This window comes from Oryctolagus cuniculus, chromosome 9 (genome assembly GCF_964237555.1).
Source record: "Oryctolagus cuniculus chromosome 9, mOryCun1.1, whole genome shotgun sequence".
NCBI lineage: Eukaryota > Metazoa > Chordata > Mammalia > Lagomorpha > Leporidae > Oryctolagus > Oryctolagus cuniculus.
This window is the reverse complement of record NC_091440.1, coordinates 101,392,232-101,405,279: the sequence shown is the minus strand read 5'-3', so window position 1 is coordinate 101,405,279 and position 13,048 is coordinate 101,392,232. Positions and strand designations below refer to the sequence as shown.

At 48.9% G+C, this 13,048-nt stretch overlaps 1 protein-coding gene across 4 annotated transcripts in view; it reads left to right on the top strand.

The window, feature by feature from the left end:
- Nucleotides 1-13,048, top strand: part of A2ML1 (alpha-2-macroglobulin like 1) — an 84,732-nt gene that overhangs the window by 58,271 nt on the left and 13,413 nt on the right. For 3 of the 4 annotated variants that reach the window (XM_017343425.3, XM_051850132.2, XM_070049282.1), the window contains 10 exons: nt 724-817; nt 1,541-1,655; nt 3,508-3,736; nt 3,937-4,063; nt 5,765-5,886; nt 6,766-6,817; nt 7,712-7,795; nt 10,986-11,162; nt 11,356-11,437; nt 11,742-11,898. In XM_017343425.3, the coding sequence (XP_017198914.3) occupies nt 724-817; nt 1,541-1,655; nt 3,508-3,736; nt 3,937-4,063; nt 5,765-5,886; nt 6,766-6,817; nt 7,712-7,795; nt 10,986-11,162; nt 11,356-11,437; nt 11,742-11,898 (1,239 nt within the window). The remainder of the gene's footprint in view (nt 1-723; nt 818-1,540; nt 1,656-3,507; nt 3,737-3,936; nt 4,064-5,764; nt 5,887-6,765; nt 6,818-7,711; nt 7,796-10,985; nt 11,163-11,355; nt 11,438-11,741; nt 11,899-13,048) is intronic. The other variant, XM_008259799.4, reaches the window with a different exon arrangement.

The following is a 13,048-nucleotide window of genomic DNA, read 5'->3' as shown; positions in this document are numbered from 1 at the left end:
ATAATTTTAATCAAAAAAGTCATGAGGGAGGGTCTTCAAGAAGTTCATGCAAAATGTGTGCTATTAAGAAACTGTATGTGGGAATCAGCACTGTGGAATAGCAGGTAAAGCTGCCAACTGCACTGCCGGCATCCCATATGGGTGCCGGTTCGAGTCCCAGCTGCTCCACTTCCCATCCAGCTCTCATCCCTGAGAAGGCAATGGGGATGGCCCAAGTCCTTGGGCCCCTGCACCCATGTGGGAGACCCAGAAGAAGCTCCTGGCTCCTGGCTTCGGATCGCCACATCTCTGGCCATTGCAGCCATCTGGGGAGTGAAGCAGCAGATGGGAGACCTCTCTCTCTTTGTTTCTCCTCTCTCTTTGTAACTCTTATTTTCAAATAAATAAGTAAATCTTTTTTTTTTTTTAAAAAAAAAAGCAAAAACAAAAAGAAACTGTATGTGGAACTGAGAAATTTTTTAATAGCAAAATAAACTTGCCTAAAATTGGAATTCCATTTTCTGTGAACTTTTTGAAGTACCTGTGAACTAACTGGAGCACAAGTGAACCAGTCTTGGTAGCTGAATATCGGGTAATAACCACCAGTCTCATCACTGATAAGAAAGGAATGCCTTGGTTGAACCCTCTGAGGGTTGTCTTCCCTGGGCTGTAAGTAGCCTTCATCATAGGGGAAGGGAGCGCCTTGATACTTCCTTCATTCTCTGGCCCTTTGCTGCTTGTTAGGGCGTGGGCTTGAAAATACTGTCCAATGCCAAGATCAAGAAGCCGGCAGACTGCAGTCGCCAAACTCCTCAATACAACACCATAATGGGTGCAGGTAAGTTATCTCTGTGGTCTGTGGATTTTCTGAGATGCAAACAGTGTTGAAACTGAAAACTCTCTGGCCTCCTGTTTCTGCACTGGGCCTCTGCCTTGAACGCTAGTAGGTGGTAGGTCATAGGTACGAGAGCTTTCCAAGGGTTTTTCTGTCTCTGGCAAGGGCTTTTGAAGCAGGAAACCCTTATCTATTCATTCCCTGACCAAACCCACTTATCTGTCACTCCCCCAGAGGGCCTGTGTGACATCATTTCCTCTTTTCTCAGTGATATTTATTTATTTTAAGGAATAAATACAGAGAAAGGGGGGGGGGGGGAGAGAGAGAGAGAGAGAGAGAGGGAATCTCCTGTTTGTTTGCTTGCCACATACCCTACAACAGCCAGGGCTGGGCCAGGCTGAAGCCAGGACCTAGGAACTCAGTCTGGGTTTCCTATCTGAGTGGCAGGGAGCCAACTACTTGAGCCATCACCTTCTGCTCCCAGAGTGTGCTTTAGCAGGAAGCCAGAATCAGGAGCAGAGCTAGGCCTCAAATCCACGCACTTGCATCCCAAGCAGTGACTTAACCATTAGAGCAAATGCCCACCCCTTTGTGGTTCCTTTTTCCTTATCTCTGACTGGATGTTCTCTGCTTGCCTCTGAATTTCTCTCTAGTAGCTCCACCCCCTCAATTTATCTGACAGCAGAAGTCTTCTGTTTTCCAAAATTCTCTGATTCTTATTCCCAGCAGCAGGTGATGCCATCCATCCAGAGGCTTTCAAGTTATCATCTCCATCACTTCAGGACTCTCAGGTCCGCCAGTACTTCCCAGAGACCTGGCTCTGGGATCTGCTTCCTATTGGGTAAGTGATGACTCAAAAGTACAGTAAAGGGGGCCGGCGCCGCGGCTCACTAGGCTAATCCTCCACCTAGCGGCGCCGGCACACCGGGTTCTAGTCCCGGTTGGGGCGCCGGGTTCTGTCCCAGTTGCCCCTCTTCCAGGCCAGCTCTCTGCTGTGGCCAGGGAGGGCAGTGGAGGATGGCCCAGGTGCTTGGGCCCTGCACCCCATGGGAGACCAGGAAAAGCACCTGGCTCCTGGCTCCTGGCTCCTGCCATCGGATCAGCGCGGCGCGCCGGCCGCGGCGGCCATTGGAGGGTGAACCAACGGCAAAGGAAGACCTTTCTCTCTGTCTCTCTCTCTCACTGTCCACTCTGCCTGTCAAAAAAAAAAAAAAAAAAGTACAGTAAAGGGGCAGATGGTTAGCCTAGCGGTTGAGACATCTGTGTCCCACTTTAGAGTATCTGGGTTAGATACCCACCTCTAGCTCCTGACTCCAGTGTTCTGCTAATACAGTCTTGGTGATGACTCAAGTAATTAGGTTTTTTGTTTGTTTGTTTGTTTGACAGGCAGAGTGGACAGTGAGAGAGAGAGAGAGAGAGAAAGGTCTTCCTTTGCCGTTGGTTCACCCTCTAATGGCTGCTGCGGCCAGCGCACCGCGCTGATCCGAAGGCAGGAGCCAGGTGCTTCTCCTGGTCTCCCATGCAGGTGCAGGGCCCAAGCACTTGGGCCATCCTCCACCGCACTCCCGGGCCATAGCAGAGAGCTGGACTGCAAGAGGGGCAACTGGGACAGAATCCCGCACTCCGACTGGGACTAGAACCTGGTGTGCCGGCACCGCAGGCGGAGGATTAGCCTATTGAGCCACGGTGCCAGCCATCAAGTAATTAGGTTCTTCCCACCCACATAGGAGATCTAGATTGAGTTCCTGGCTCTGGCTTGTACAGCATAGGATGTTGCATGCATTGAAGTACAGTGTGGAGTCCAAGGAAAACTCAGAATCAGATCATTTCTAATGAATCTAAGTCTCAAGTCAAGATAATTTGATGGGGTATGGAAACATGTTTTGCTCTGGATTCTTATACAATCACTCAAAATAAATTCATGCATCTTCATATTCACATAGTGAAGATTGTGCATTCTCACTTGAGAGCCACACAAAATTTTTAAAATTGTATTTTTTGAAAAGCAGAGAAACACACACACACATACAGAGAGAGAGAGAGAGAGAGAGAGAGAGAGATGAAGAGAGATCTCCTGTTCACCGGTTCATTCACCAGAGCTGGGCAGGGGTGAAGCCAGGAGCCAGGAACTTATTCCAGTTCTCCCACATGGGTGGCAGGGACCCAACTACTTGAGCCATCACCTGCTGCCTCCCAGGGTGTGTGCATTAGCAGGAAGCTGGAATTAGGAACGGGGCCAGGCCCCCAGTGTAGGCACTCTGATGTGGGATGTGAGTGTCCCAGGAGGCATATTAACCTCTGCCCCCAAACACCTGCTCCATGTCCACACAATGTAAGGCACCTATTGATGTTTGTCCTTCCCACTGCCTCTGTGCTCACCTTGACAAGCCCCTGGAACACATGTCCTCAGGGACTCAGCAGGCATTAGGCTTTCTTTCAGATACGCTTGCACGCACAGCCCACCACGCACTTCTCCCACCACGTAGCCCTCTCCCTTCCTTCTTCCCTATTGGTGCATCCTCACTCACCTGAAGAGTCACACTGAAATTTGTGTTTCTCTGGTTCAGTCGCCTCTTTGTTTTTCCCCGTACCACAAAAAGTTTCACATCTGTGGATGAATTTGTAGCTTGCTTCAGAGATGCTCTCCTTTTCCTCCACTGCTTCTGCCTCACGTGGGCTCCATGCTCTTACAGTCACTCCGGGAAGGAGGCGGTACACGTCACAGTTCCTGATGCCATCACCCAGTGGAAGGCTATGATGTTCTGCACCTCCCAGTCTCGAGGCTTTGGTCTCTCACCCACCGTCGGACTCACTGCTTTCAAGCCGTTCTTTGTTGACCTGACCCTGCCTTACTCCGTAGTCCGTGGGGAATCCTTTCGGCTTACTGCTACCATCTTCAATTACCTGAAAGACTGCATCAGGGTGAGAGCTGGGGATGCAGGCAGCGGGTGTCAGCCCCAATACACCCACCCCCGCCTCCATGCATTGGTCCCCAGATTGGAAGCGGATGAATTTTCCTTGGAAGAGAGATGAGCTGTTAGCGTCCCGGCCCCCAAGTTGCTCTAGGCCTCTGTATGCCATCCGCTGTGATCACAGCTTTCTCTCTTATACATCCTCTTCAGGTTCAGACTGACCTGGCTAAATCGGGTGAGTACCAGGTGGAATCATGGGCAGATTCGCAGGCCTCCAGCTGTCTGTGTGCTGATGAAGCAAAAACCTATCATTGGAATATCACAGCTGTCAAACTAGGTAAGAAGGGAAGTGCAGGGTGTGCAAGGGAAGCCTGGGAGGGAAGTGTGATGGGAACTCTATCCTAGAGCCGGTGCTGTGGTATAGGGGACACCACGTGGGCACCGGTCCGAGAACTCTGTCCTTTCCTCCAGTGCATTTGCTTTGTTTCTCCCGCCTCCCTCTTTTATTTGCCTCTGGTTTTCTCCTTCCTATGGCTATAAGTAAATGAGCAAATACTCCTCGATGGGTGACCAAACAAATTTATCCAAACTGAAATATTTTGAGTGTGAAAGGAGAAACTTCTTTTTAAAAGATTTATTTATTTACTTGAAAGTCAGAGTGACGCAGAGAGAGTAGAGGCAGAGAGAGAGAGAGGTCTGCCATCTGCTGGTTCACTCCCCAGATGGCCACAACGGCTGGAGCTGTGTCAATCTGAAGCTAGGAGCCAAGAGCTTCTTCCAGGTCTCCTACACAAGGACTTGGGCCATCTTCTACTGCTTTCCCAAGCCATAGCAGAGAGCTGGATCGGAAGTGGAGCAGCCAGGACTAGAACTGGTGCCCATATGGGATGCCAGCAGTGCAGGCGATGACTTTTCCTGCTACACCACAGCGCCGGCCCCAGGAGAAACTTTTAATATTTTAATATTACGCTGGGGCAAGAGATGTACAGGTATGGTACTTGTCAAGCCCTTACTCTGGGGCAGCCACTATTCTAACTGCTTTCCACGTATTAACTCAGTAAATTCTCACACCAACTCAATGAGACCTCAGCTGCTTATGGATTAAATCTGTGCAATTTAAAGTATGGTCTTTGATGTATTAGTTATCTAACACTGCTTAACACAACCTAGTGGCTTAAAAGAACAAACATGGTGGACAAGCGTTGTGGTCTAGCAGATCAAGCAGCCACTTGGAACACCGGCATCCCTTACTGGCATGCCTTGGTTACAGTCCTGCCTCTGCTTCTGATCCAGCTTCCTGCTAGCGCACACTGTGGAAGGCAGAAGATCATGACTCAACTGCCTGGCTTCCATCACCCAGATGGGAGACCTGGACAGAGTGCTTGGCTCCCAGCTTTGGCCTGGCCCAAACCTAGTTGTTGCAGGCATTTGGGAGAATGAACCAGTGAATGGGAGATCTCTCTTCATCTGTGTGTGTGTGTGTGTGTGTGTGTGTGTGTTGCAGCCATCTGGGGAGTGAACTGGTGGATGGAAGGTCTCTCTATGTCTCTGTCTCTGTCACTCTGCCTTTCAAATAAATAATTCCCTGATCTGAAGTGAGGAATAGAGTACCTGAAATGTAATACATTGGAGTGAAATAGACATTTTGAGATTCTATGATTGTTTACAGCCCTTGTCTCTTCTGTTGAGGAACAATGTTCTGTTTTGTTTTGTTTCTCTTCATACTATTTGTTGAACTCTTTTACTTAGTGTAGGGTTAACTACACTTCATTAAGCAAACTGGAAATAGATCTTTGTAAAAATTAAGAGTGGGAATGCAGAGGGAGGAGGAAGAGGGGTTGGAGTGTGGGCGGGAGGGAGGATGGGGGGAAAAGTATCACTGTGTTCCTAAATCTGTATATGAAATGCATGGAACTTGTATAACTTAAATAAAATTTAAAAAAAAAAAAAAAGAAGGAAACGTAGGTCTAAAGGGGGAAAGACCTTCCTGGCACTCCTGGCCATAGCGCTAATGATTTATCTTCTCCTTTTTCCTCAGGTCACATTAACTTTACTGTCACTACTAAGATTCTGGACAGCAATGGACTCTGTGGGGGCCAGAAGGGAGTTGTTCCCAAAAGGGGCCAGAGTGACACACTCATCAAATCAGTTCTTGTCAAGGTGAGTTTTCTGCAGGCCCAGTTTAGAAGTAGAGGGCAGCCCAGCCAGGGATGCCCCACATCTCCCCGTACCAGTTAGTCTCTCGCAGAGGTCTCCCTCCAACGCCAGTCAGGCAGTTTCAGTTCTCTTTTCCTGGGCCCTTTCTGTTTTGAACCATTTGCCTAACCCCAACCTATGGCTGGGAAAGTGTCTAACGTGGCATCTAGCACATTGCAGACACTCAGTGGATTTCAGTTTCCCTGTTAAAATCCCTAACTTCAAGGGTGGGTATTTGGTGTGTGGTGAAGAAGCCTGCTGGGATGCCTGCCTCCCATATCAGGGAGCCTGGGTATGGGTCCTGGCTCTGCTCCTGAGTCCAACTTCCTGCTAACGAAGCTCTGGGAGGCAGTGCTGATGGCTCAAGTAGTCGGGTGCCTGCCACCCATGGAGGAGACCCAGACTGAGTTCCTTGTTCCTGGCTTTATCCTGGCCTAGTCCTGGCTTTTGCAGGTATTTGGGGGGAATGAATCAGCAGATGAAAGATATCTCTCCTCTCTCTCTCTCTCTCTGCCTTTAAATAAATACATTTTTTAAAATCCCGAACTTCGTCATTGTCTGCTGCTTCCTCTGTCATTAACCCCATTGTCAGTCCTGCCTCTGCTAAGTGTCCTCAACTTACCCTTAGCTCTTCTCGGAAGGAAATGCCCACAAAGGGCCTGTCCGTGGGTTGAAATGGAGTCCGACTGCAGAGAAAACTCCTTCCTTCCCATTCTCAGGGAAGCCCTGGGGGCACAGGGAGGGCCCCCACCTCCCCATTCCATTCCCCTTCCTGTTAGTCAATACCGCCTGGCCTCACATTCATCTTCATTGTTGCTGCCTGTCCACCTCTCCGGATACCAGCCTGAGGGAGTTCTTGTGGAAAAGACACACAGCTCACTGCTGTGCCCGAAAGGTGAGTGGGCTCTCAGCAACTCCATTGGGCAGCAGGAGGTTTCTCTCCGCAAAAGCAGAAATGGGGAGGATGAGGAGGGATAGGAGAGCTGGACTCACTCAGGGGCGAGGTGAAGAGAACGTGTGCCCCACCATGACGATTCTCTTTGGAACTAGTTTTCAGTGAAGATGACCATGACGAGACTGTTACTGCTTCCATGCTACAGAAAGCTCTAGAAACCCAGATTGTACAGAGCTTTTCCTTGTCCTGGGCTTGAGAATCCCCACTGTTTCTACAATGATACTTTGACAAGTGTGTGGAAAATGGAATTACAAGATGATTATTTTGATGCAAATTTTTTTTTCGTGGCCATAAAGGATCTTCAGAAAGTACATGGAAAATGCATACTATTAAAAAAAAACGATGCTGGGCCGGCGCCGCGGCTCACTAGGCTAATCCTCCGCCCAGTGGCGCCGGCACACCGGGTTCTAGTCCCGGTCAGGGCGCCGGATTCTGTCCCGGTTGCCCCTCTTCCAGGCCAGCCCTCTGCTGTGGCCAGGGAGTGCAGTGGAGGATGGCCCAGGTGCTTGGGCCCTGCACCCCATGGGAGACCAGGAGGAAGCACCTGGCTCCTGGCTTCTGCCATCGGATCAGCGCGGTGCGCCGGCCGCAGTGCGGCGGCCGCGGCGGCCATTGGAGGGTGAACCAATGGCAAAAGGAAGACCTTTCTCTCTGTCTCTCTCTCTCACTGTCCACTCTGCCTGTCAAAACAAACAAACAAACAAACAAAAAAAACGATGCTTGTGTTTGTGGTTTTTTTTTTTTTAACCAAATTAGATGTATAGTATAATTCCATTTCCCACGGATTTTCTGAAGTGCCCTTGTATTCCATCACCCTCTCTCTGCCCGTCACAGGAAACAGGGTTTCAGAATCCATCTCTCTGGAAGTCCCTGCGGATGTTGTTCCTGATTCATCCAAGGCTTATGTGACAGTTCTGGGTAAGACGCTAGACATGCATGACTCAAAAAGGGAGAGGTGATTGGGAGGCTGCATAGAGTGGCATGGGCCACGGCATGTGGACCAAACTGAGGAAAGTAACAAATCAGAAGTGAAGAAGGAAGAAGTTTGTTTTATGTAGCAGGCGAATACAGTGTATAGGAAACAGGACAGAGGGATTAGAGGTACACTTTGGTTAAAAACCAAAAGGAGGGGTGGACATGTGCCACAGCAGTTAAGTCATTGCTTGGGACACTCACATCCCACATTGGAGTGTGTGGTCCATGTCCTGGCTTTTGCTTCTGATCCAGCTTCCTGCTAATGCACACCAGGGGAAGTAGCAGGTGATGGCTCAAGTACGTGGGTGCCTGCCACCTATGTGGGAGACTTGAATCAAGTTCTAGGCTCCAGGCTTTGGTCTAGCACAGTAGATGGAAGAGCTGTCTCTCTACCTCTTGCTATCTCTATTTCAAATAAAATGAAAAGAAATAAATACAAATTTTAAAATAAAGGAATTTTTTTAAAAGATCTTATCTATTTGAGAGGTAGAGTTACAGACAGAGAGTGGGGAAGATAGAAAGAAAGATCTTCCATTCACTGGTTCATTTTCCAAAAGGCCTCATGGCCAGAACTGGGCTGATCTGAAGCCAGGAGCCAGGAACTTCTTCTGGGTCTCCCATGTGGGTGCAGGGGTCCAAGGACTTGGGCCATCTTTTACTGCTTTCCCAGGCCATAGCAGACAGCTGGATCAGAAGAGCAGCAGCCGGGACTAGGACTTGTGTCCATATGGGATGCCAGCACCACAGGCAGAAGCTTAGCCTACTGCATTACAGTGCCAGCCCCAGTAAAGGAATCTTGGCAGGAAGAAGTTAAAGGTCACTGCATTTTGATCCACATTTAGGTTTAGATTGTCAATAAACTGAGTGGAGGGAAGACAAAATGTTTGTAGCAGCTTTTATTTTTTATTTATTTATTTTTTTGAGAAGCAGAGAAAGAGCTTCCATCTATTGGTTCACTCCCTCAATGCCTGCAATAATCAGTGCTGGGCCAGGCAGCACTGGTCTCCTACAAGTACCTGTCTCCTACACGGTGGCAGGTACCCAATTATTCGAGCCATCACTGCTGCCTCCCAGGGTCTGCATTAGCAGAAACCCAGAGTCAAGAGCTGGAGCTGGATAATTTTTTAAGATTTATTTATTTATTTGAAAGGCAAAATGACAGGGGGAGAGAGAGAGCAAGAGAGCACTTCCGTCTACTGGTTTGCTCCCCAAATGGTTGCAACAGTAGGGCCTGGTTCCTGGCCAGCATCACAGGCAGCTTAACTCTCTACTGCAGCACCAGTCCCTGAGGCTGGGTATTGAGCCAGGATATGCTGATATGGAACGTGGGTATCTTCACGGCTAGATCAAACACCTGCTCCTTCAGGAACCGTTTTTACAATGTGGGATTTGAGCATAGTTTAGGGAACTTACAATCATACTTCCATAGGCAGCTCACCTCAGTCCCTTCAGCAAGGGAAGGGAGTGAGGAGGAAAACATGCGTGTGAGAATCATGTCAGGGGCCGGCGTTGTGGTGTAGAGGGTTAGGCTGCCGCTTGAGGTGCCAACATCCCATATCTGAGAGCTGGTTGCTACAAGCCCCGGCTGCTCTTCTTCACATCCAGCTCCCCGTTAATGTGCTTGGGAAAGTAGCACATGATGGCCCAAGTGTTTGGGCCCTGAGACCCAGATGAAGATGGGGCTCCTCACTTACTTATTTGAAAGTCAGAGTTACAAATAAAGAAACAGAGAAAGAGAGAGAGAGAGAGAGAGAGAGAGAGAGAGAGAGAGAGATCATCCATCTGCTAGTTCACTCCCCAGTTGGCTGTAACGACCAGGGCTGAGCCAGGCTGAAACCAGGAGCCAGGAGCTTTATCCAGGTCTCCCATGTGAGTGGCAGGGGCCCAAAGAGTTAGGCCATCTTCCGCTGCTTTCCCAGGCCATTAGCAGGGAACCGATTGGAAGCGGAGCAGCTAGAGCAAGAACCAGTGCCTACATGGGATGCCAGCATTGCAGGTGGTGGCTTTATCAGCTTCATCACAACACTGGCCTCAAAATTTCTCTGTCTCGACTAGATTCTATTCTCAGCTCTGATATAGCACCTTTGTGCTGTAGTCAGTCTTCTACACTGTACTGCAAGCTCCTTGAGAATGAGGGCCACATCTTTTTAATTTAAGTTTCTAGTACAGTTCTTGAAACATAACTGATATTCAGTACATACTTATAGATCTGAATTGAAGTCAATGTCTAAAATGCAATGTTAATGACTCACGGCAGGCTTATTGACTTACGGAGTATATGGAAGGGTCAGTAGATGTAATATGTAATAAAGATTGCATATTTGGGAGCAACTGAACAATCTGGAGGGTGATGAATTTATGTGTAGTGGAAGAATTTAAAGATTGAGTCTAAGTGTTGCAGATTTTGCTGGATCAGTTCACACTTGATCTTAGCCAAAAGGCTGAGAAATGATGCTGCTGCATCTCTCTCTCTCTCTTAAAAAAATTATTTGAAAGGCAGAGTTTTACAGACACACACACACACACACACACACATACAGAGAGAGAGAGAGATCTTCCATCTGCTGGTTCTCTCCCCAAATAGCCACAATGGCCATGATTAGGCCAGGCCAAAACCAGGAGCCAGGAGCTTCATCAGGGTCTCCCACATAGGTGCAGATGCCCATGTATTTGAGCTATCTTCCCTGCATTCCCAAGTGTATTAGCAGAGATTTGGATCAGAAGTGGAAGAAGTGGATCAGCCAGGACTTGAACCAGTGCTAATGTGGATCTGGCCTTACAGTCAGAGGCTTAACCCACTGTGCCACAACGCCAGCCCCTATGTCTTCCTGAATGACCAAACTCCTCTAGATGACCCATGTATGTCTCTATGTGCTCTACCACATACCCAGTGTTATGATTTGACATTCAAACTGTTTACAATGAGTTGTAATTGTAATGTATTGTAATTGTTTGCCCCTGGCCATGAGCTCTTTGAAGGTGGAGGCTATGTTTGGCTTACTGTTGTCTGTCCAGGGCACATGGTAAGTGCCCATTACATCAGAGCTAATCCCCATTTGTTAAGGGGATGATGGTAACTCTTAAGGGTTCTTTCTGTACTTGACCACCACCTTCTTTCTCCTTTTGGACCCAGGGGACATTATGGGTTCAGCCCTGCAGAACCTAGACAGTCTGGTGCAGATGCCCAGTGGCTGTGGGGAGCAGAACATGGTCCTGTTTGCTCCCATCATCTACGTCCTGCAGTACCTGGAGAAGGCAGGGCTGCTGACTGAGGACATCAGGTCACGGGCCTTGGGATTCCTGAAGATAGGTAAGCTGCCTCAATCTTTCTCCCCTGGGTCGTATTCTCCTCCAGGGCCTTCGACAGATTGCTAAAACACAGGGAAGTTCCAGGCCCTAACTCTCCCCCATCCTTGAAAGGCCTGGGAGTGGTTGTGTTTTTTTTTTTTTTTTTTTTTTTTTGAAGCTGTCACTAAGATCTCAAATCGTATCTGGCTTCTCAGGGTACCAGAAGGAACTGATGTACAAGCACAGCAATGGCTCATACAGTGCCTTTGGGGAGCAGGATGGAAATGGAAACACATGGTAACTGTACCCGCTCCTCAGTGAGGACCGTGCTCCACAGCCGGAGTCTCCAGCTCCTCCTCAACTGTCCTTGCACCTCTCCCCTTAATTCTTGTGTGGGCAAGTCCCTCGCTCTTCTCCTGGACTCTGCCTCCCCAGCTCCTATCCTCGTTAATGCCCGGGAATGCCTCCTTTTCTAGGCCTCTGGTGGCACTATTTCCTCAACTCCCTTTCTGGAACCAGATGCCAGAATAGAGTATGGAACTACTGCGCCCTCACCTGGAAGTCCCTCCTCATGCCAGGGTTTTCTTTTTTACCCACGTAGGCTGACAGCCTTTGTCAGCAAGTGCTTTGGCCAGGCTCAGCAATTCATCTTCATTGATGACAAGAACATCCAGGATGCTCTCACGTGGATGGCAGGAAACCAGCTCCCCAGTGGCTGCTATGCCAACGTAGGAAAACTCCTTCACACTGCGATGAAGGTATGGATCTCTCCGGGGGCCTGCAGACCACCCTATGTTTGGGAAGACCTTGCGATTCTGAATAAGCAGAACTGAAAGAGCACTGGCCTGGGAGTCGGTTTTTTTCAGGTCTTCACCTGGACTCTAAGTGATCTTGGTCAGTAGTCACAGCCAGTCGAGGCCACAACTCCCAGGTCTGCAGAAAGAGAGTTTGGACCAGAACAGGATTCTCAAAGTATAGTCTCCAGATGGGGCAACCACATCACCTGGGGACTTGTGTGGAATGCAGATCCTGGCTCCCATCCCAGAACTACTGAGGAAAAAACTGGGAAGAGTTTGTGTTTTAACAAACTTTCTTGATGAGTCTGACACATGCTGAACTTTGAGACCACTGGACTGGAAGACCTCTGGGCCTGTTACTACCTCCCCAAAGTGAAGCAAAGCCATTCCCTGTGTTGGGGGCCTGGGAGGCAGCCTAGCATATTTCGTGAAGGTTTTACTCTGTACCAGGCACTGCTCTAAGCTCCCAGTTTATCTGATATTATTCAATGTGAACAACAAATCAGTGAGCTAACTACCGGAATACTGTTATCAATCCCATTTTCAGAGGAAGAAACTAAGAACTGAAATTAAGTAAACTGGCCAAGGTGTATACTGATAAGTGGCAAGACTGAGATTTGAACCTTGGCACTTGGTCTCCAGAAACTCTGCCTTTGCCCACTCACTGCATTGCCGGTGCTCCCCTCAAGCATAGGGTGAGGTGTAGATGCTGCAGGATACCTTGTGTGATTCAGAGCACACCAGTGGAAGAAAGCTTTATACCCATTTTCCTAGAGAAATCATTACGTCGGTATCCCAAGGCATAGATCACAAATACTGAGCACAGAAACAAAATCTCTGCCTAGGATTTGTTAGTATTCTTCACACATGATCTTTATCTCCTCTAAGTCTTCCTTTTCTCTTAGACACCATGTGAAATATACCTGGGTGCGGCCGGCGCCATGGCTCAATTGGCTAATCCTCCGCCTGCGGCGCCGGCACACCAGGTTCCAGTCCTGCTCAGGGTGCGGGATTCTGTCCCAGTTGCTCCTCTTCCAGTCCAGCTCTCTGCTGTGGCCCAGGAGTGCAGTGGAGGATGGCCCAAGTGCTTGGGCCCTGCACCCACATGGGA